Genomic DNA, 21,517 nt, shown 5'->3' with positions numbered 1-21,517 from the left:
ATCAATCAGGATTGTTCCTGCCTGCTGAGACCTTTAACATACAGCACAATCTTTACTAATTTGACTATGAGGATTGTCTGTCAACAGCGCAAGTGTGTGTGTGTGTGTGCGAGTGTGTCTACATGCCCTGTGGGCGCACATCCACCCAGCCTGTCAGTCTTCTCAGTGACGCCTGCCACACAATGCGATGGTGACATTTGGGAGGCAGACGAACAGGAACATTGTTCGGCCAGCAACTGAATTATTCATAACTTTGCACATTTAATCAAAGATGAAGAGCCAGCTGCCACGGCCGGATATGTTACTGCTCTCTCCGCCTATACAATCCTTCACCTTTTTTATTGACACTGAATTATATCAGAAAATGATGCTGTTGTTATCTCAACAGGCTTAGAGTGATGTTGTGTCTGAGTGGGCAGGGCGGGAGAGAGAGTTACCCATTTCTGCAGGAACAGTGTTATAAATATATGCAAGCAAACAAAATCAAATAGAATCAGTTGAAGGCAAAAGAACTGCTATTGTTTTAACCAAAGCACTGATTGGAACATATCTCGCTCCTCTCTCTCACATCACGTTTTTTGGTAGTGGAGAAACAGTGTTTCATGGCTTCATTCAGCCCACATACTCTATCTGCTTCTTCCTCATGTCACCATAGTAACTCAGATGTCTGCCAGAGAGGCAGCGTTTTGTCTGCATACAACCGGACTGGAAGGTCAACCGCTAGGGAAGAGGCCAGGACCCCAGCCTATACACACAAACACGCACACGCACACACACACACAAATTAAACGTAGTGACAGACTTAGACTTACTGATGTGTACAGGTAGCCCTCACTGTTCATGGCCAGATAGAGTTTGGTCTGCACCCCCTGGATGGCCACCACTCGTAGCCCCACTGGAATAAGGTTGAACATGGCTGGGGAGAGGGAGAGACAAAGAGAGAGACAGAAACAGAGGGTTAGGGTTAGGGTTAGGATAAGTTTTCACTTGAGATTAAAACATTTTTTTCCTCTTATTAGACAAGAAATACGAGGAATAATACAAAAAAAACAACAAATATAAAATACCTGCACCTAGCTTCCTTATGACTCTAATTAAGACTTAAGTGATGTTTGAAAGTGTTCCAACAGTGCAGCATGTATGCGTTAACAATGAGGCAAGTAAAGCCCAGAAGCAGATCCACTGAAGCAGAGCTAAACTCGACAGAGGATAAAATAACACTGCCGACCACTTCCTTTAACTCTGCAGCAGCCTCCTGAATGGAGAGTTGGTGCTTAGCGATCTAAACAGAGACCTCTATCTGGAGCTGTCCCGCATGTCAAACCCACACGCACCTTTGTCCCACTGTCACCACACAAGCCAGAAAGTGGACAAAGTCTCCTTTCAATACCAATACCAGCTCTCTCGGTCAAGAAAGGGGATTAAGAGAGAGAGAGACAGACAGAGAGAGAGAGAGGCAAAGGGATCGGAGGGCAAAAGACAGAAACCCAATTTCAAGAGCAAGTGCCAAGTGTGAGTTGCTACAGGCCCAATATAGCTACAGTCACTTTTAGGGGGTTACATAATTTTTTTTGTGTGTTCCCTATCCCTATCTGGACGGCAGAGTGGGTCTTTGGTTGGTAAGGAGAACGCTATTGTCAAACCCCAAATAGAAAGATGGCAGACGCTCAGGGACTCGGCTACTCTTGGGGGTTCCAGAGGCAAATGAGCAAAATCATAAACAAGTGCAGGAAGCAGAAAAATGAAAGTAACAAAGCAGCTCACAGATCTGACCATTCTTTCAACATGGGTTTTCCTATTTTTGATAACAACTTTTTTATGTGTGTTAGAAATAGGATATAACTGGCAAGGGTTTGTTAAACCTACCTGGACTGTTTTAGAAAGTGTTGTTTGTTCCCATGGAATTACCAGGTTCCCACCATGTCCTTTATAATTATAGTATAATGGTTTATAATTATACAGTAATTGTCTATTTTCGTTTTCCATTCCATCAAGATGAACATGTGCAATGTGTGTTGTGCATCAGTACTAAGTAAAACATGACAATTTTGTGAGTAAGTAAACTGAAACTGGACTGTAAAGGGAAGAATTGTTTGTTCCAGATCCTTTATGATGGTTGTTTCCTTTTCAGTTCCATTAAGACCAGTATATACTAACAAAATTTAAAAAATCAAATGTATTAAATAAGAAAGCTGAAACTGGACTGTAAAAGGAAACAACACTTATGGTCTGACAAGGTTTCTAAGGTGTTTCTAAGAAAGCGTAGCCTAATTCTGTCTGAACCGTGCCATTAAACTCAGGCTGTTACCATTCTAAACCTGTGACAACTACAATGTAGTTACTTGAACTAAAGAGATTTCTTTAAGTAATTCAGCTGTTTCTAAGATTAGATATATATTTCTTCTATCTTTACATAAACTGTGATGAAGTAATGTTGTGCAGACCCAGTCAACATGGATTCATTTGTAAAACTATGTCCCTATTTCAAGCAAAATATTAGTTATTGTTGAGTATGAGTTATTTGTGATTTAAAAAATTGAATATAAGCACATAAATTGCATAACTGCCTCATCACAGCTACATGTCAATGTTTGGTGTTGGACAGTGCTGCTGTCTGCTTCATGCCATCTACCAGTGGACAGGGTCACTCTGTACCATGGGACACAGCCTAGCACATCTGTACAGCAAGGGATTTAACCAAACACGCACACTCATTCTCACATAAACACATCCATCACATGCATTAGCACACTCGCACACTGGTCTAATTATTCACTGTGATTTCAGCTATTGTGGTGGAAAAAAATGGACATTTAATATATTTTAACTACAGGTGTAGTAAATTAAATTACTATGCTGCAAAATGCTCCTGCAGACATGTACTCAAGCTCACTAACTCAATTGCTGATGCACACATTAACTTGTTTTTGTGCATGTACACATGGAAACACACAGGCAGCACATGCACACCTGTGCACACAGAGACGTCACCCACACACACACCTGTCTGTGGCCAGTGGGGTGGGGAGGCTTGGTCGGGAGGCTGAGAGAGCCAGCAGTGGTCCAGACGGTCAGTGAGGTGCACCTACACCTAATTAGCCTCAGCCTATACAGTCTATGTGCATTTTGTTGGTGCCAAATCAATTCTGCACAGGTGAGAACCACAATGCTCCTCCCCAACATTTTAAGACTGTTACTTGCCACGTTGTCCATATGGACTATAACCAAAGTCTGCCAGGGACACCTGTGAGAGGAGAAATTAAACTTCCATTCTAACATCAGCTGCATTGTGAGTCAGAGCGTGCCCTCACTATAGGTCCTCTTGTCAACCACTCAGTAGATCCCTATCTTCTGGCTCCTTTCAGCGAAGTGCACTATAGAGGCATTTTGATGGGCTCTCTCATCTGCCCTTATCGCTTAAACATTGCAGACCTTCTCTCTCCCTGGGCTTTCATTGTAAACAACAGGGATAGGAATGCATATTTTATTTATTTGCTGGAGTAAACAGCTATAGCCGGCGTATCCTTGGTTGAGCAGGAAGACATAAAAGTCCCAGAAATACACTCTGAACCACCATGTCACGCCTTCTCTCTCAGCCGGTCTCGCTCTGTTTCTCTCTGTCTCTGTTCATCTTCGTTTTGTCTGTGCTTCTCTGTCTCTATCTCTCTCTCTCTCTATCTCTCCTCTATCTTTTCCTCTCCATCTTTTTTCCCTGTCCTTTCTCCTGTCTCTCTTTTTTCCCTCTTTCTCCCTTTTTCTCTCTTTGCCTCTGTCCCTTCAAATGCCACATCAAAAGTCTTTCTCAGTATGCATTCTTGTACATTATTATATCCCTGATGACACGTTTGATAATGTGATAACGAATGGCCAAAGTACGATTTCAAAACAACAAGAATCTAGGGAACGAGGAACAATCAAAATCCCGGATGTTTACTTGAATGCACTGGATGGTGACCTGGCCGACCAGAATGAAATGAAGCCACTTTCACTGCGAGAAAGGTGCATTAGGTCCAATCTAGTTCACACGAATAAACAGTGCTACAGTCTATAGTGCAGTCTGTAGTATAATAGTTTATAGTCTATAATACAGAGCCAGGAAAATGAACTTAACCAATTGCGTGACTTGAAGCACACAGTCCATCTCAAACTGCATTTTCCGTACTAACGTAGTTTGTTCTGCCCAATAATACTGGGGAAGAACGTTCTTCACAAGAATTCCAAGCACTGATTTGGAATTAACCAATACACAGAAACTATGTAGCTATCCGTTGTGCTATTTTGGGTGAGCCTTCAGAATGACATTAATTACTTGTTTTAACAAATCTGTCCTTAAGGTTTTTCCACTTTCTGGTACATTCTTCAATATCAGATTGCAGAATTTCAGTGATTTCTTGCCAGGAATTCATCACAGAATTTTTTGGTAATTGCTAGAAGATGGGTCAAAGAGATGCCAGTACCGGTGAACTTGCTTCGCTAGTCTCTCTTCAAATAGATCCATTTAAATGAGTTGTATATAGCTCCAGAGGGGACGTGAGGTAGTGTCTAGTCTTCACTGGAAATCTCACCTCGCTACTCTGTCAAGCAAATCACCGTCTCTGTGGCATCACCCTGTGCAGATCTGTGACTACCTTTACCATTCAAGTACATATTAAGTATTACTCTAGTGAAGAGGCACCTTTCAATACTTTTCGAATTCAGTTTTTTCTCCTGTAGAGCGCTTTTAGGTTTATGGCACAGCCTGATCCTGGACAAAGGTTCCAATGTCATGATGCTGCTGGCATTTAGAATCTGTTCAATTTCTTCCTTCCATATTTTCACAATATTCTCTCGTCCTTGTCTTCTCTTATTCACTAGTTTTTTTTTTCTTTTTTTCCTCTCCTGAAGCATCTTGCTGTGCGAGGGGTTCTTCCTTTTATAATTGCACTCTTCTTACTCTCTCTCGCTTTCTCCCTGCATGGCCACCACTCCCACCACGACACACACGTACACATCTGCAGTCCACTTCATTTCAGAAGGATTACCAGCCATGTGCTGATGGGGATTTTCAAGAGGGGAAACTCAATTACTTCCTGGCTCCTAGAAACACCTGAGCACACTGAAGAGGATGACAGGGCCGCCACCCACTCACAGACCTTTCCTGGCACAGAGAGGCGCAGGGAATAAGAAAGGTGAGGAGGCCTGAGGGACAGTTTTCACGATTGCTTGCTGGCTGTCTCTATGTCTCAGTTCCACCCACTAGAAGCCTAGGAGTCATGGCCAATTCAATGTGATGATAAACCTGAAGATTCCCAGCAATGGCTGTAGTTGCATTTCAAACACTTTTCCCATCTGTTATTCACTCCGGGAGCAACATACCTATAATTAGAGCACCCTGAATATGACAGTATCATATATTCTTGGAGTAGAAAAGTAAGTTGTTGTGAAAATAATATTTCTCGACTATACTTATATGGTGTGATCTGAATGATTACTGTACCTATACAGCAGCTCTTTCTCTGGAGTAAAGTAGGTTACTTGAAGAAACATGCAAGGCTGTATGAAGTAAGTAAATAATGTAAGGCTCATTTGTATTCAACAGAAAATACTTTAGTTTTGACTTAATTGCATATGTATGTGGCCATAACGCCTTTCCAAAAAGGAAATGGATTTTTCTCTTTTTTTAATTAGACTATGTTGAGGCAGCCTTGTGCAACAAGGACTGCACCACAGGATAAATTATAAAGAAACACTACAACTACTCTTAGGTTAAATCAAAAACAAGTTGCTCCACTGTATTGCGAAGGAGAAGATTTACATTTCAAACTGAAACAATTTGTTGGTTATAAAATTAGCATGTATCTTACATGAAATACACAACAGAAGAGATAATTTGCCCATCATTAAATTTCAAGATCTGTCTCTAATCTTCATCAAAGGAAAGTAAAGGAGTGGACATTTTTGCAATTCTGTGAACTTTTGAGTCTGTTTCTAAGATATTGCTTACATGGATGTAGATCTTACCATTTAGCTCAAGACTGAGAACGGACTGCATTTTGGACATTGCTACTGTACCTTCCTTTCTTTCACAGATACCTACAGTTGCCTGTTTTTGCTCTAGATATGCAATCTATTTCCCCAATGCAGATGCAGCACCAGGAAATGGGCAACATAAAATGGAATGGAAATAGAAAGTGGGATTTATGAAACATGTATTGGTTGAATTTGTGACGTTGTTTGCGTTCCTAATGAAAATGTCACGGTGAAATATCAAACTTCTTTATTACAACATCCAAACTCATCTCAGCAATACCAGCAGTTGGATACAATATGTGTTTATTTAAACGAGAATGCGGTAATAACGACAGTAGCAAAGTTAGACTCCTTGCGTTTCTGCAAGTGTGCGTGTGTGTGTGCGTGTGTGTGTATGTGTGTGTAAGAGCATGCATTTGAGTAGGTCCTCTCCCACCATCACAAGACACCAGTAGCTCCAAGCATGGGCGTAGGAAGCACGGGGGACAGGGGGGACATGTCCCCTCCAATATTAAAATATGATTAAAATGTCCCCCTCAAAAAATAAACCACGACATTGTGTTATTTTGCCTCCGCATTGAAAAATCAACCTCGGGACTTTTATTTTGAAAGCCTTTGACTTCGTGCAATGTGGAATGAAGTTGAATGAAGTATCTCCATATGAAAAAAGTACGCCACAAGAAATAGACTTGATAGGGCTTCATATCGGTGAGGAGCAGAAAGCAGCCAAGGCAGCGCTCCAAACTGCAGCCAAAAACAAAGCTGCATAAATCGTGTGAAGAGGTGTCACTCTGGGCCTAAATTAAATATCTTGTAATTACGTGTTCTGTTCTGCAATATTAAAATCATTCCACTGACGTTTTGGCCCGCAAATGCAGATTGTAAAGAATATAATGGCTTACATTCTGATGCAGGCCTCTGTGGGCAAAACGACAATGGAATGATATTAACTGTGTAGAAAAAATAAATACATTTATATTGTGAGCAGAGTGATGCCTCTTCACTTGATCTGATGGAGCAGAGCAGTCAGCGAGCACAGGGCCATTAAAGTGTCAATCATAATGAAGAAATTCATGGTAATCAAACAACAAGATGTCCAATCAACACTACTGGTCAGGTGCCGATAGAGAGAGAAAGGAAAAAAGAGGATGTGCAGCAAATGAAAGGTATGATATTGCGCCAAGGAGGAATAAATGTGTAAAAAGTTATATAAAGCTAGTTTTCATGACTGTCAACAACAAAAAGGTCAATAGCTTTGTTGCCACTGCTTCCAAAAAGCAGACATCTGTCCGTCAGTTATGTAAAGACAATACTTTGTCTATTTGCCTCAGTGTCCTGTATGCTTGTAAGTATGTAATCTTTCTCTGATATTATTACAGCACTATATTTTCGTCTGTGCTGATTTTTTAAAATGGCAAGGTAGGTTAGGTCTAGATGTTTTGCAGCTAAACTTAAACTTAATTCTTCACCATATTGGATGGCTTGCATCTTGTCTGAAACGTTTCTTTGCATGGCTCATTATCCTACCGTAATGGAACAGGTACAGTGCTGGCTTTTTGTATGTACTTTATAATTAACATCTTTTCAAGCTAAAGCCAGTCAGTGTTGTAGCAGGGCTTGGGGAAAAATCACACTTGGCTCTTAAAAAGGACCAGTGCACCGCAAAAAATAAATAACTAGAAACAAGATAATATCAGTGCAGTTAGTTGGAAGGAAAATACAACTACATAAAACACTGTAATTCCAAGACAGAAATTATTATTATTGTTATTGTATTATTATTAATGAGAAACAGGCGAAACTAGATAGATTGGCTGAAAGCCTGCTGTAACCAACACATAAAGTCTGATCTGTCACTTAGCACCTGAGTCATTCTTTCTTTATTTTCAGATAGCCTTTTTAAAAGTTACTAGAAATGAGTATTGCAGAGCTGTTTTTTTTTTTTTAATTTTCCTCCTGTGGAGCATGCCCCTGGACCCTAGTAGTCAAATTTGTCCCCCCCAATGGCCAACTGCTTCCTACGCCCATGGCTCCAAGAGGACTGTGCTGCCGTCACCATGGAGACAAGCGCACCCAGCGCCTAACAACGCTATTTTTGGAGCAGTGCAAAGAGCTTCACTCTTTCTCCTTTTCCTATTCAGCAGCCCTCTTTAATTTTCTCTTCAAAACTGTTTTGGTGGGAAAGCAGGCCAGTTGTTATGTAAGTCATCTCAACAGGAAACTGACTCCATGCAGACATGGTGGAGGGTGGTCGAAGTGTGTAGTCTAGTGTAAATCTAGCGTGCATGTGTGTTTCGCACATGCGTATATGTGCGTGTATGTGTGTGTGTGTGTGTGTGTGTGTGTGTGTGTGTGTGTGTGTGTGTGTGTGTACAGTATGTTGTCCCTTCAGTGTTCATCTTCATATCTACTCCTGCACATAGGCTGCTCTATGTAGACTTTCACTTTCTCATCACTTCACTGAGGAAAGAAACAAATTACATACAAATTACAAAGGTGTTGTATTGTTCAGACAACAGCCAGCTTGCACAGAGCTGGTATTTATTTGTAAGATATACATGTCGTATCCGCTAAGTGACTAATTAAATATAGAGGTACTAATTCAAAGCCTCCAGAATGTTACATCCGCTTAGTGTCTGGATTATGCAGTACGTATTAAATCAAAGCTGCTCCAATGTGTCATGCTGCTCTTTTTCTCAACATCATTTTTTGGCATGGGGGGCACAGTGGACATCGCACAGATCACTAACCACTGCAAGGCCAGTTCACATCGTCAAAAGCATGTAATGCTCACATGCTCCGTCTGTCTAATTATCAGTCGGTCCATTTCTGCTGTATTGTTTTTTGAGACAAGCGACTGTGTGCTATTACTCTTGCATTGATCTCCTCTTTAATCTGTCCATTGGAAAACAAAGAGCTGGTGGGTGTAATGATAATGATAGGGACGCATTAATACACCAGAGTATAAAACATGGCTGGCTCTCACCAAAGAGGCATTGTGTAGGAGATTAAAAAAGCCAATCAACAACCGCGGTCAGGTTGCTATAGAATCACTCTGATTAAACACAATTGAATGCTCCTCATCACTGCAACAACATTTTCTTATCCACTGAATTGTAGGTTTAGGGGTCTTATCCACTGAACTGGTTGAGATGCATCGTGAAAAAAATAGCATTATGTACGTCAACATACTACAAATCCATACTGTTTATCCACAGAAGTAAAAATAAAAATAAACACAAACAACAGCATGCAGTGCTGTGCAAAACTAAGCACCACTCAGAGAGAGAGAATGCAGCAATGATATTCAAACCTAAGCAGAACAAAGCTACTACTATTTGTCTCTTTGAAACAGAACCAAGGGGCATGACTTTGGTGTTCAGGATAACGCAATGTTGTTACGCAGTAAGTTTGATGCTGGTGTAGGGAGATAAATGGTAGACTGAATAAGGTTAATGCAATCCTGTTTGTAGTGCATGGAATTGACAGCACTAAGGTTAAAAGTTCTCCCTGTCCTACTTACGCATAAAACTCAGGTAAAGCACTAGATGTATGATGAAAATAAAGGGAATAGAAAATCAGAGTGAAACTTACTGTAACCATTGTCCTCCTCCTTCGTCCCATCAATGGTCCCATCTGCCTGCAGCTGCAGGTGGAAACCCTGTCGACTGTACAGCTTCGTCACGATCCCCTTCAGCTGGGGCTCTGTGGGTGCAGAGAGGGAAACAGAGAGACAGGGAGACAGAGGGGTGAGACCAGAGGTTTTATCAAGGCTCTGGGCTTGATGATATCTTATACGCAGGTTTCCAGGCACAATAAGCCACTGTAAGAGCCATTTCCATTTAAATTGTTCAGTGGTGCATGAACAAATGGAGAACCAAGGGGTCTCATGGTTTGAAATAACTTTTATAACATGCATGCCCACTCAAATGAACAGTGATGGAAATCAGAAGTTGTTTAGATATATAATGGAAGTGCAAGATTAGATAGACAAATTGATGTTGATGGTATTTAAATAGAAAATAAATAACTACAGTTTGTGCAGTGTTACTGCATTCTGAACACATTCATGAGCATTGGCAAACTGCTCCTATCTTTTCTCTTCACAGGAACAGAGGTGACTACAAAGACAGTCTGGGCTTATTCCACAGACCCTTCAGCCAGACCGCACAGCATTAACAGCATAGATGCTCGAGAGCAAAAGCAAATATCTCATTTAAAAGCTGCTTTCATTTTCTGAAATCGCGCTGTGTGGCTGTGCAGCCTAGCAAAATGCCATGTGATCCAAAAGGAGATATCCAAATGTTAAAAATTGTGATACCTACTCTTACAAGATATTGATAGCACAATATGATGGTGGTATTTAAATGTGAGTAGATAACTTAGGACTAAATGATAACACTTATACAGACTGGTTCCTCTATATTTGAGCTATTGAACAAGGAACTTAAATGATTGGTCTTGGTTTTTATTGGTGTTTTTTTTATTATTTTTTTTCCCAAAAAAAGATTTATAACATTTTGGAAATGAGGACTTCAAATATCCCTATGATTTAAAATATGGACACACAGTAGAAAATTGAGTGTCACTAATCATTTAAACCCATAACATCATACAGACAAAAACTACAGTACTGTACATGGCAATAAAAAAAAATCACCTGGACTTCACAAGTGAAAATGACAATAGTTTCAGGTGGTAGAGCATATATCTTTGAAGTGGCTGGGTATCCTGGCCGTGTCACATCACTGTAATGTCTGGTAAGTGCTAAGTGCTATCCATTCCCTGCTCACTGTCCCAAGTGGAGTGTCCTTTACTGTGGTCTACCACACCTTTCATCTATCCTTTCATCTCACTTACCTTTCAATACTGTCATTTCTAGCCACACTAAGGTTACTTCTGCAGCACACAAGGTTTACTCACTCAAGGTTTACACATGCTATAACTGTATTGTGATGATTCTGTTGCTGCAGTTTTAGACCAAAAAGAGTTCATTCTTTCCCACTCTCTACTGGACAAAGGAATTAGCTTTAAGTAGAGCAGTGCAGCAAACAACAAATCTACAGTGGGGTGCTTTTCACACATGCGTATGCTTTGAGATGCGTAGACATGGCAGCATGTATACACACACACACACACACACACACACACACACACACACACACACACACACACACACTACTCGACATTACACTACCCTGCACTAAACTACACATAGCGACCACTCCCCACCGTGTCTCCAAAAGGAGTCAGTTGTGTGTTTGGTGAGGCGCCACATGTGTTATGTAAGCCACACAGAGACACTCCTGCTCCTTGGCACTCGTTGCTCCCTCCCCAGGGTAGAAATGGGACAGCGGAGTGAGAAGGGAGGCAAAACTGTTGGATGGTTAAGCCCCACTTCATAAATATACACCTCAACCTCCATGTGCATAATATGCTGAGTTACAAAACAGCCTGGAAACGAGATGGAAGTGGATGGGAGTGGAATTAGCCAAGCTCATTAAGGGGAGAAAACACTGGGCTGAATCACGCTCAGCAAGCCTCCACAGTCGTCATTAACCTGCAGCCCGGTTAACCCGGCTCTGTAAACATCAATGAGACGCAGACAGAAGGCGGGCCTCGGACCTCAGACAGACAGCTGTGGTCAGTTCTGCCCTGGCTTTGTGTCTGGCAGTGGCTGCTGGAGGCTGCGGAGGGTGAAGCTCTCCTGACTGCATTAATAACTGCATCTTAATAAGAGCCTTGGCCGCCCTGGAACTGGGCTCAGCTCTCTGGGGATAAAGCACTTAGAGTTATCAGTTCACTTAGAGCTCAGCATCCAGGTTCCTCTCATTTCTTCTTATCTGTCATAATTTTTTTTATCAATTAGTTTGGTAAAGTACAACAACAACAAAAAATGGCAATGATCACTGAAATATTTTTTTTGTGCTAATTGTTAGGTCAAGAAATTTCAAGATCTGCATAAAAACATTCTAAATAAAAGGTGGGGCCTGCCTATGAAAAACTCTAAATCTTAAATAACTTTTCTCTCCCTTGTGTCAGATTCATCAAGCAACAATACTTAAATGATCTGCCCTGATAGCAGGGTACATACATACTACATCCAGAGTAAACCCTAGCAATAACAGGACTATTATCTTGTACTAATAAGCATAATCAAGTATTAGTTTTACAAAGATTTTTGGTTTTAGTTTTCTGGGTGATGATTGGCCAAAGCCTTTTCTACATAGATAAGTCATATGTGTATAATAATTCTGAGATAAATTAAATAGATAATCTAAGATGAATTGAAACTGAATTGAAATTTATTGTCCATTGTAATTTGAAACAATGAGCAATAACTTAAGTTTTTAGTGATTTCCAAAATCTACTTAGCAAGCACTTCTGCATCTAGTCCACCTTGAATTGAATAAGGAGACTTTGAGGAATGAAGCGTCAATATAATATGTCCCTCAGCACCTTCTCAAATGCCAGGTGACTTCTCTGTGGATAAACTTAATAGGGGAATCCCCTTTGTCTCCAACCAACTTTGGCAGAGACATTAATCTTTTGAATCTTACAGGCAAATACAACACATCTATAATCTTCTTGCCTTATTTAGATGATTTTTTGAAACATGATAGTACATCACAATAGAAAACAGACATGTACAGGATATAAGTGATCATTATAATGATGGCCTAAAGAAATTGCACACCAGACCTGGTCGCCTCCTTCGCCTCTTCTTGGAGCCAAAGAGTTTGACCCGGGAAAAAACGCTCAGTCGACTGGGTTTTTCACAGCTTCCCTTGGCTTTATTTGGGCTGCTAACACAGCGGCAGGCATTGGACTTCTCCCGCTCCCTCGCCTGCCTTTTCTGCCGAATAAGGGAGCTAGCGATTGCTGCAGCCATGGCCAGTTTGACAGCGTGCTGGAAAAAACTTCCAGTCTATTGTAAGAAAAAAAAAAAATCACCCCTCCTGAATCCAGAAAACTGGATTCTAAAGGAAAATGTCCCGGCGCAGTGATAACAGTCGTCAGTAACTACAATGAGATCGTTAAATAGCGAGGAATTTGCACAATTTGCTACAGTCGTTAATTAAAAAAAGTCCCCGTAGTGCTGTAAAGCCAGTTAGATGACGTCCAAATGGGTCATTTTCTCATGACTTTGGGCGTTATTCGGAAATTGTGCGCTGTCTCTCCGAGAAAAAGTGACACTCAACAAAAAATGAAAGGCACACGTTCCACTCTGATGCTGCACAAAGAGTTTCACCACAGCACATTGCATGGTCCTCCGATTGTGTCATTTTCTCGCCATCACAACAAATACGCACAGACCCATTCTCTGTAAGCGCTTTTGCATCATCCCGCTAAACTAGGCTACATGGCCGCGCACATGGAGTCGGGTATAGGCAGATAGTCGTGAATGAAGCTTAATGCGCAGCCATAAAAAAAAAACACCTGTTTGCAAGCGCCGAGAGAATGTTTGTAATGCTCTTTATCTGGTTCCCCTAATCCTTTACTGAAGCTGCTGCTGCAAAAAAGACTAAGCACGTTTCTGAAAGGCAACGAAGAGGATGTGAGCGATTACTAAGGCGATTCCACTTGTTTTTCTCTCGTTTGGTGAAGCGAGGCAACGCAAGGTGATAGCAGGAGTCGCCTCATTTTAGATGCAGGATCCGACCCCAGCGCAAAGCACAGACTCAGCTTTACTGCTGAGAGCATCCCATCCCACCTAGAAGCTGGAGAAGGAGCGCAGGCAGGAGGGAGGGGAGCCGACTGGATCCTAACTGTCTACGGTGTGACACTAACCCAGTCAGTGACCACATTGTGGAAAATGAATATTCTCATATAGCCCATCATCTGGGCTTCTTCATATTTCATATCCAGGGTAGGGGGCGTAGAGAGAGAGAGGGAGGGAGAGAGAGAGAGAGAGAGAGAGAGAGAGAGAGAGAGAGAGAGAGAGAGAGAATTGAATTGAACAGAGAGAGACACACATTGAATTAAATTGAACTGAGAGAGAAAGAAAGAACAAGAAGGAGAAAAAAAACAAAAAACTTAACTACATGACCTATACCCCACTGAGCACTAGACGTGATTTCACCGTGACGTCTCTGCTTTAGCTCTCCTATAGCCCAGGATCTTTTTGGATACAGCCCAGTTTTAGACCAAGCAGTGCATACATTATTACATATTTAAACAATGCATAGCAGCTGTAATTATCAACAAACTATGCACTATAGAAGTCCGTATGTGCAAGATAATTATTTATCTTTGTCATATCCCAGAAGATGTAGTCTAAGATGTAGACGTTACTAAACTTTCACTTTTAAACCCTGTGGAGCCTCATTTTAGCCTAGATGGCTATAAACCATTTATGCGTCTTTTAAACAGCTAATCAACGTATAATCGTTCCGTGGGACTGCTCTAGCTGCAGGCCCGCTTTGTGCAAATGACGACGTGATCGCCAAGATATAGCAATCAATAGCATCAAACTACCGAAACAAGGGCAACAACAATAACAGCAGCAGCAACAAGCCAGGCTTTTGTGTTTCAGGGGAAATATGCTATATGAGCTGATGGTCGATAACCCACATCCTCTTGTTTCCAGAGTTGGGTGGGGATGAGCCTGCAACCGCACGGGGGGTGCATGCAGTAAAAAGCGCAACAAAACTTTGTTCATTGCCCCGTTACCAGACAGACGCATACAGCCATTCAACTAGACTATGGTGGAAAAAGCAGAATTGTAGTGTAGTGGGATGGAAAGGAAAGTAAACTTTAACCTCAAGTCGGGGATCATAAGGCATCACAAACGGCAATATAAACACAATGTAGCTGTATTCTCAGTAAAAACATCAATGTATGCATTTCCCCCTTAAATACTCATATAACCTGCATCACTCCCTACTTACTATAATGCATACTATGAATTTACATTGTAGAAAATGTCAACTGAAAATGCGGGTAAAACTAGGTTAAGTTGGATTTACCATTTACTACATCCATAGGAGTAACATAACGCTAAATCCCAGACCAAATGTCACGTTCTGACACTGAACTGACTGTCATCCTCTTCCACAGTCCAGCGATCATGAAGCGAGCAGTTACAGCCTCCCCAATGGTGCCATCTACAGTCCTCCACTAAAACTGCCGTATAGATTTTCTGTTTCTTATGATTTATATTAGATGCCAGTAGCACACCCTCCAACTATCAAACACATTACGAACAATATTAACATCTCTTAAAATGAAGAGTCGGTTAAATTCAGTCCGTCCTCTAGCGAATAAAAAAAAATATATATATATACAACATTTTAAATCTAAGCATTACAAACAACTATAATGTAAAGCTCCAACCTGTGTTCTGAAACAATGTCGAAAAAGCTGCAACCAAACAGCATCAAACTCCAGAGCAGAGCTGCTGCATCGGACGAGGTGCTGAAACTGTTATCGCTGAAGGCATCGCCACTTCAGCACCACGGACAGCTCCAAGACAGTCAACTACTGCAAGACTAATGCCAAGCAAAATCACAACCTCTGAGGATGGAAATAGAATAAATAAGCACAACTACAGAAACTATTTTAAGTAAGATAACTTGGAAAAAAAGTCCACTGTAACACAATAATACTGAAACATTAAAGAAAAATACAAAATAAGTACAGCAGACATTCTAAAATAAAACGACAGCCGCCTTACCTGATACAGATTTTCTCAAGGGAAAAGTCATGATTGTCTATGCCGATGCCAAAGCAGTGACTTGGATACGTGCGGTCCTTGGGTAGTGAAGTGAAAGCGAGAAGTCTACATTCAACAAAGTTCAAACCATTGTCAAAGAACTGTCAGAGGCGTAGTAGAAGAGAAAGCATCGAGGCGGGGCCATCAACAGGAAGATCATTAAAGGACATTAGCGACATGCCATTATGACTTCTAAAATGCTCATTAAACATTCATTTAGAGGTCTTGTTGATCCGGCAAACACGGGCGTGTGTTCACTATACTGCTGCGGCCGGCGGGCCAGAATGAAGAAAAGTGATAGAAAATGCAGGCTGTGATTGTACTTCCTTCTTGGGCTGAGAAGACTTTGCTCTCATATTACAAAAAATGATGTAAAATGATCCGATAATGCGTTGGCTAAACCGGTTATGCGGGCCTTTCCTCTTTCGACTGAAAAAAAATATCGATGTACAATCAACTGAGACGACAATATGCATTAGGCTAAGCGTTTTTACAAAGAAGATTTTCTGTTCTCTGAAACTGTAGTGGTGTTTTATACAAACTGCCCAACTAATATTGAGCTTGACCCAATATGCCATGGGATTATTTATCAACATAATTGCACAGATTACTTTCTATACAGCATTGACATACTGTACACAAAGCTGTTTGTCCTGTAAATATTAACACAAACTACAGTCCTATGTAAGACAAATATAGCCTACAGTGTGATGTATTGCTATTATAGAAGTTAGCACAGACAGGCCTAAGTGAAAAGAACGTGTTTATTGATGTGTTTAATGATGTGTGAGATATTGGGAGTCTTAAGTGTTCCTGAGGGTTAGTGCACTCTGGTGCCTGAGCCTCAAGTAATCAAGTGCACACTTTTGAACGCTAGATGGCGCAAGTGGACCAGCTATAGAAAGCAGTATATCAACCTGGAAGAGAGTGTACAATGGTCGCACCTATATAAACTATATCTACGACTTCCTAACCCCCTTACAGTGAAACAACACATCACTAATCAAGTGAATGTCACCACTGCAACAAACAAAATATTTCATTGCAGGTTGAGTAATCACACAAGAAGCTGACCTCTGATAAAAAGAGCAGTGAACTGCGCTGAAGCAAGTATTTTTCTGCCCTTATCAGAGGGTCATCTATTATTGTGTCCATGTACTGAAGGTCAGAAACATCAGATAGGGATATAATATGTTCATGGATCAATATGCTGGTGTATTGATCTATAAGGGATGTGGGTTGAATTACATATAGCAAACTATATAGAGGAAAGCACTTGTTTTCCCCTTTCCTGTCATCGATGCGTTCTCCATAGATGGTGCTCCGTAATGAAATAGATAGGATTGCTCCATGGAAAACAATCTAACCTTTAACCCCACACACTCTAAAAAAAGACAGATGGTTCACCAAAGGTCCTTTGAGGATTGAACTGTGCTTTATAGAATTATGACTATTCGAAGAAACACTTGAACTTCACAATACAGCAATAATACCCGAGGGGTCATTCTTTACTGATGATGAGTAAAACGGTAATGCAACAGTCAGCAGCACCCATAAATACCCATAACCGCTGCAAAGAACATACTCAAGGGCTAGTTACCAACACAAGGGCACAGACTGAAAAGTTTTGTCAAAGTCATGTACATAGGCCTACATAAGAATAAAAACCAGGAGAGAACAAACAAGATCACTAATTAGCTCCCTGGTTACTACGAAAGATGACATAGCAACCAATAAATCCTAGCAGAGCTTTAAGGGAATTATTAGATTGGAAGATGTATTTAACCAATCAGATTACTTGGCTGAAACTACCCATTGTATATTTCTTTTTGAAGAAAACGGCAACCAGTGATAACCAAACTGACTTGTTTTTTTTAGCTATTTATTTGCTGTATTCATTAAACAAAACAAAAACAGGAAAATCAGAGTAAAGTTTTTGAAAAATTTCTGATATTACAGCTTATCTTTATGACACTTTATCACACCAAAATGGTTCTGCTTTGTGCAACTTAAAATAACCTCTTTCTTGTACTCAATAGAACCCATTTTGTTAAGAGTATATAATTTACCCCCAACATGCCATAAAGCAAAGCATAACATTTATGACACTAACAAAACCCGCAGGACAAATAAAATCTGTGCAGAATCTAATAATAAAGGTGACCAGGGACGGTTGTAACACAGAGGGTCGTAACTCCGTCTCTGTTTGATCACTCAGGAACGAGCGTTGTTATTGTCAATATTGTGCACACCCACTTCCTTCTTGAGCTCACAGGAAAAGTTCCATGGAGCCGTGTGCAACACTGAGGATTTTACACCAAATGATATTCAGATGAGAAAGAAACATTTCTGAGGGAGTTTATATTTGATTAGCACTCTTGGTGTTGTAGACAAAATGGTTTAGCTTACATAACATCAGTAATCTCTCCAGTTAAATCTGATACTTTAAATTCATGCTAACTTCAAAACTGCATGCTAAAACAGTTGGCTACAGCGGAATGGTTGTAACACTTCACTCAAAGTGCTTTCGTGATGATAACAAAACTAGTTTTGAAAACATTGAAAAAGTTACGAAAGGGCCATTTTAAAATTTAAGAAAAACTTTCTGTCAGAAAACACTCTCTGTCAGTTGTCTTTTTTTTTTTTTTTCATTTCACAGTGTGCGGTCTTATTTCATTACATTTGTGTAGTAGATGTTTAAAGGGGTAGATTACATCAAAGTTTGAGAGCACAAACAACCACTGAGTTATAGATGCTGGAACCAAAAGTGTTACAACCATTCCCGGTCTCCCCTTCTTGAGTGGACACCCAATGTTACTGTTTATCCTGTGGGCCGTATATCTATAAAAGAAGAAAAGCCACTGTCCTCTCTTCATGCAGTATCCTGTAAAATCAAACCTTTTATGCAGTGATGTAGACGTAGTTGTTGCTATAATGTGACTAGAAGGTAGAAATACTCTGATCCCACCCACCAATATATTTTATTTTACCATCTGAAACAGGCGCACATACATGTGTATACCCTGAATTACACTACTGCATGTATCCCTGCCTGGTACTGTCCATCATCTCTAATCCTTCCCTGGGATAATACTGACGGACAGATCTCTACACTGTAACAACAGGCAGAGCCCAGGTTCTGCCTCAGTAGCCTCAGTCCCACCCCCGCCACTGATAAGCCTGGGCCATCACTCAACAGACAGTGTGGCTCTACAGGATGATGGCTGGCTTTATCACCGACAACTGGGAGGAGAGAGGGAGCAGATGAGAGGAGGGCTGCATTGTACAACAGCAACACTAATCAAACACCTAAGATGATAGTAAAGAAAGTGCAAGTGTGTACAAGCCCAGATAATGTCTATCCTCCTGTTGGTGCTTTTCTGCATGCTTGGCTGCTGCTATGATGGGGAATGGAAAATGAGAAAAACATACACTGACACGAATGGAATTGGGAAGATAAGAAAAGGAGAGAAGCATATTGTAAATAGACAAGGAGGCCTAGAGGGTAGATAAATAAGAAAGACAAGGCAGAGAGAGAGGGGAGAGAGAGACAGAGAGAGAGAGAGAGAGAGAGAGAGACTACTCCTGTGTCTCTGTACAGTGTGTGTGTGTGTGTGTGTGTGTGTGTGTGTGTGTGTGCGCGTGCACGTGTGCGCTTTGGTTGCTTGTGTAGCAATGTGCCATGGGTACATTAATTACTGTAGTGCCCCAGAATGCCTGTCTACTGTGGCCTCCCAGGGGCACCTTCACTATACCGTACTCACATACACACACACACACACACACACACACACGCACACACACACACAGAAATGAGGAGAAAAAACTAAAAATAGCCAAATGCATACGTTTACATGATGACTGCTACCATTATAGTGCCTTCATGGTATTCACAGACATATTACTCTAAGAATTCCCAAATGTACAACACCTGCACTAAATAATTAGGTTTTGCAATACAATTAAACGTATGTTTAAGCAGTGTGAGTTTAGATGTGTCACAGTATAGATCATTACACATGGACACACTATTATATATTAAGTTCTGTATAATACAGAACTTAGTGCTACAAGCTGTGACTAAGAGCCAGAACTGTGAAACAGGCAGAAACAGCAGCAGTATTGCACATACTGCTGCCAAAAGGCCCACACATGGCATTTACACTTCCCTTCATGGTAAGCTGCTCAAACTGTGAACATGGCTTTACCAGGAGCACCATTCAGCCTGCACACACACACACCTCGCATGACATCACACAGCCCCAAAGGGTCCCAGCACCCTGCTGCTCTTACTATCACTGGCCACTAGAGAGCAGCAGGGGGAAGATGGGCATGTGTGTGCTACCAAGGTTGAGCACCATGTTGACCTTTGTATTATTCGATATAACCAAACAATTAAAGCTGTCTCCTTTTTATTAATAACCCGAGGCTGTCGTGATAACACCCCACGGTTTAATGAATTTCTAAATTCAGACAGAGAGGTGGTCTCCAAGGGCAAGCATTGAATAAATGGGGAGGTTAACCTTGCTCATGGTTCTTAATAGAGGGCAAAGTTTCATACTTGGATTGTGACACTGATTATATCGAGATATTTAATAAATTAATGCCTTAACATTGCAAACTGCAAGAGCAGGCATTTTAGCGTAACTTCCTGGCATTGGTGGAGAGGATAAAGTAAAATATTCACAAGGAAAAAAGGAATGATCTCTGATAAGCTGAAATGGGTTTCTGCTTAAACCATTCAGCCACTTGGCAGCGCACTGCTGGCTGCCTGTGCTTTGTGCATGCACTGGTACAGTAAATCCACTACAACAGCAGCCTGCAGCATGCTAAGACCACCAGTGCCATGGTGATACCACGCGTTGCCATGGAGACTGCACATACGTAAGAGGGTGTGTGTGTTAGAGAGAGAGAAAGGGAGGGAGATTGTGCGCTGAGAATGGGGGTTGGGTATGATAGAAGAAGAGACCCTCAGCCACTCAAGGTTCCAGTACAGGAGGGGGGCTAGTGTGCAGTCATGGCTGACTAGCAGAGCCATCGCCACGGCTGTGCGCTCTATCCTGCCCTCTCTGGATCCGGAGGACTGCGTTCACCAAATGAGAGCAAGGAGCTCAGGGACTTGGACTGGGAGACGTGACTGCTATTATCTCTCCCAGTGGGTTCATTCCAACAGCAGAACCAAAACAAGCTCCACATTAGAGACCAACATCCGCGGGAAAGAACCAGCACTGAGGAGCAGTTGCATGTCACAACAGACATTTTCCATATGGAAATCCCAGATATCAACTCCACTGTCCACCAACTGCGCTGCTTTATCACAAAAAGTGCTTGTGTCTGAAGCGCCACAAAGTGTAAACTTCGTAATTTTCATTTATTGGCAGCGCAGGTTTGCCAGTTTTAAGATACAGTGAATATAACAAAAACTGATATGCTTTGACACGTCAGTACAACATTAATCAGACACCATCTGAACTGCGTGCCAGTCGCTTCCTCATTAAACCGCCACACAATTCTATCTCCATCGCACTTAAAAACACTGAAACTAAGTGGAGCAGATAGAATGTCTGGCAGCTTCTATCCAACCTCTCACCTTTTGTATAGCAGATTTCTACAGCCTTCAAAGTCGTTCTACTGATCAACACTTTGGCATAGTTTCTCGCTCAGGCAGAGAGAATAATTGCAGATCTTTTTGTCACCCAGGCAAGAGTAACAGAAGTCTACTTCATACGTCAATGGAAGCTAATTATGGCACTGAAACATTGTGCCGAAACAACTCCAGGCATTGAGCTGAGA

The 21,517-nt window shown here is 41.3% G+C and overlaps 1 protein-coding gene across 3 annotated transcripts in view; it reads right to left on the bottom strand.

Annotated features, from left to right (window-relative positions):
• Positions 1-21,517, bottom strand: part of fgf13a (fibroblast growth factor 13a) — a 54,088-nt gene that overhangs the window by 16,009 nt on the left and 16,562 nt on the right. Inside the window, exons 1-3 of one of the 3 annotated variants that reach the window (XM_071917088.2) lie at positions 15,686-15,716; positions 9,604-9,714; positions 813-916 (exon numbers count right to left, since the gene is read on the bottom strand). In XM_071917088.2, coding sequence (XP_071773189.1) covers positions 813-916; positions 9,604-9,714; positions 15,686-15,716 — 246 coding nt within the window. Of the gene's footprint in view, positions 1-812; positions 917-9,603; positions 9,715-12,711; positions 13,028-15,685; positions 15,717-21,517 lie in introns of those variants that run through there. The other 2 variants (XM_071917087.2, XM_071917089.2) reach the window with 2 other exon arrangements.

This window comes from Centroberyx gerrardi, chromosome 16 (genome assembly GCF_048128805.1).
Source record: "Centroberyx gerrardi isolate f3 chromosome 16, fCenGer3.hap1.cur.20231027, whole genome shotgun sequence".
Taxonomy (NCBI): Eukaryota; Metazoa; Chordata; class Actinopteri; order Beryciformes; family Berycidae; genus Centroberyx; species Centroberyx gerrardi.
Note: the sequence above shows the minus strand (reverse complement) of the source record. Positions and strands in the feature narration are given on the sequence as shown.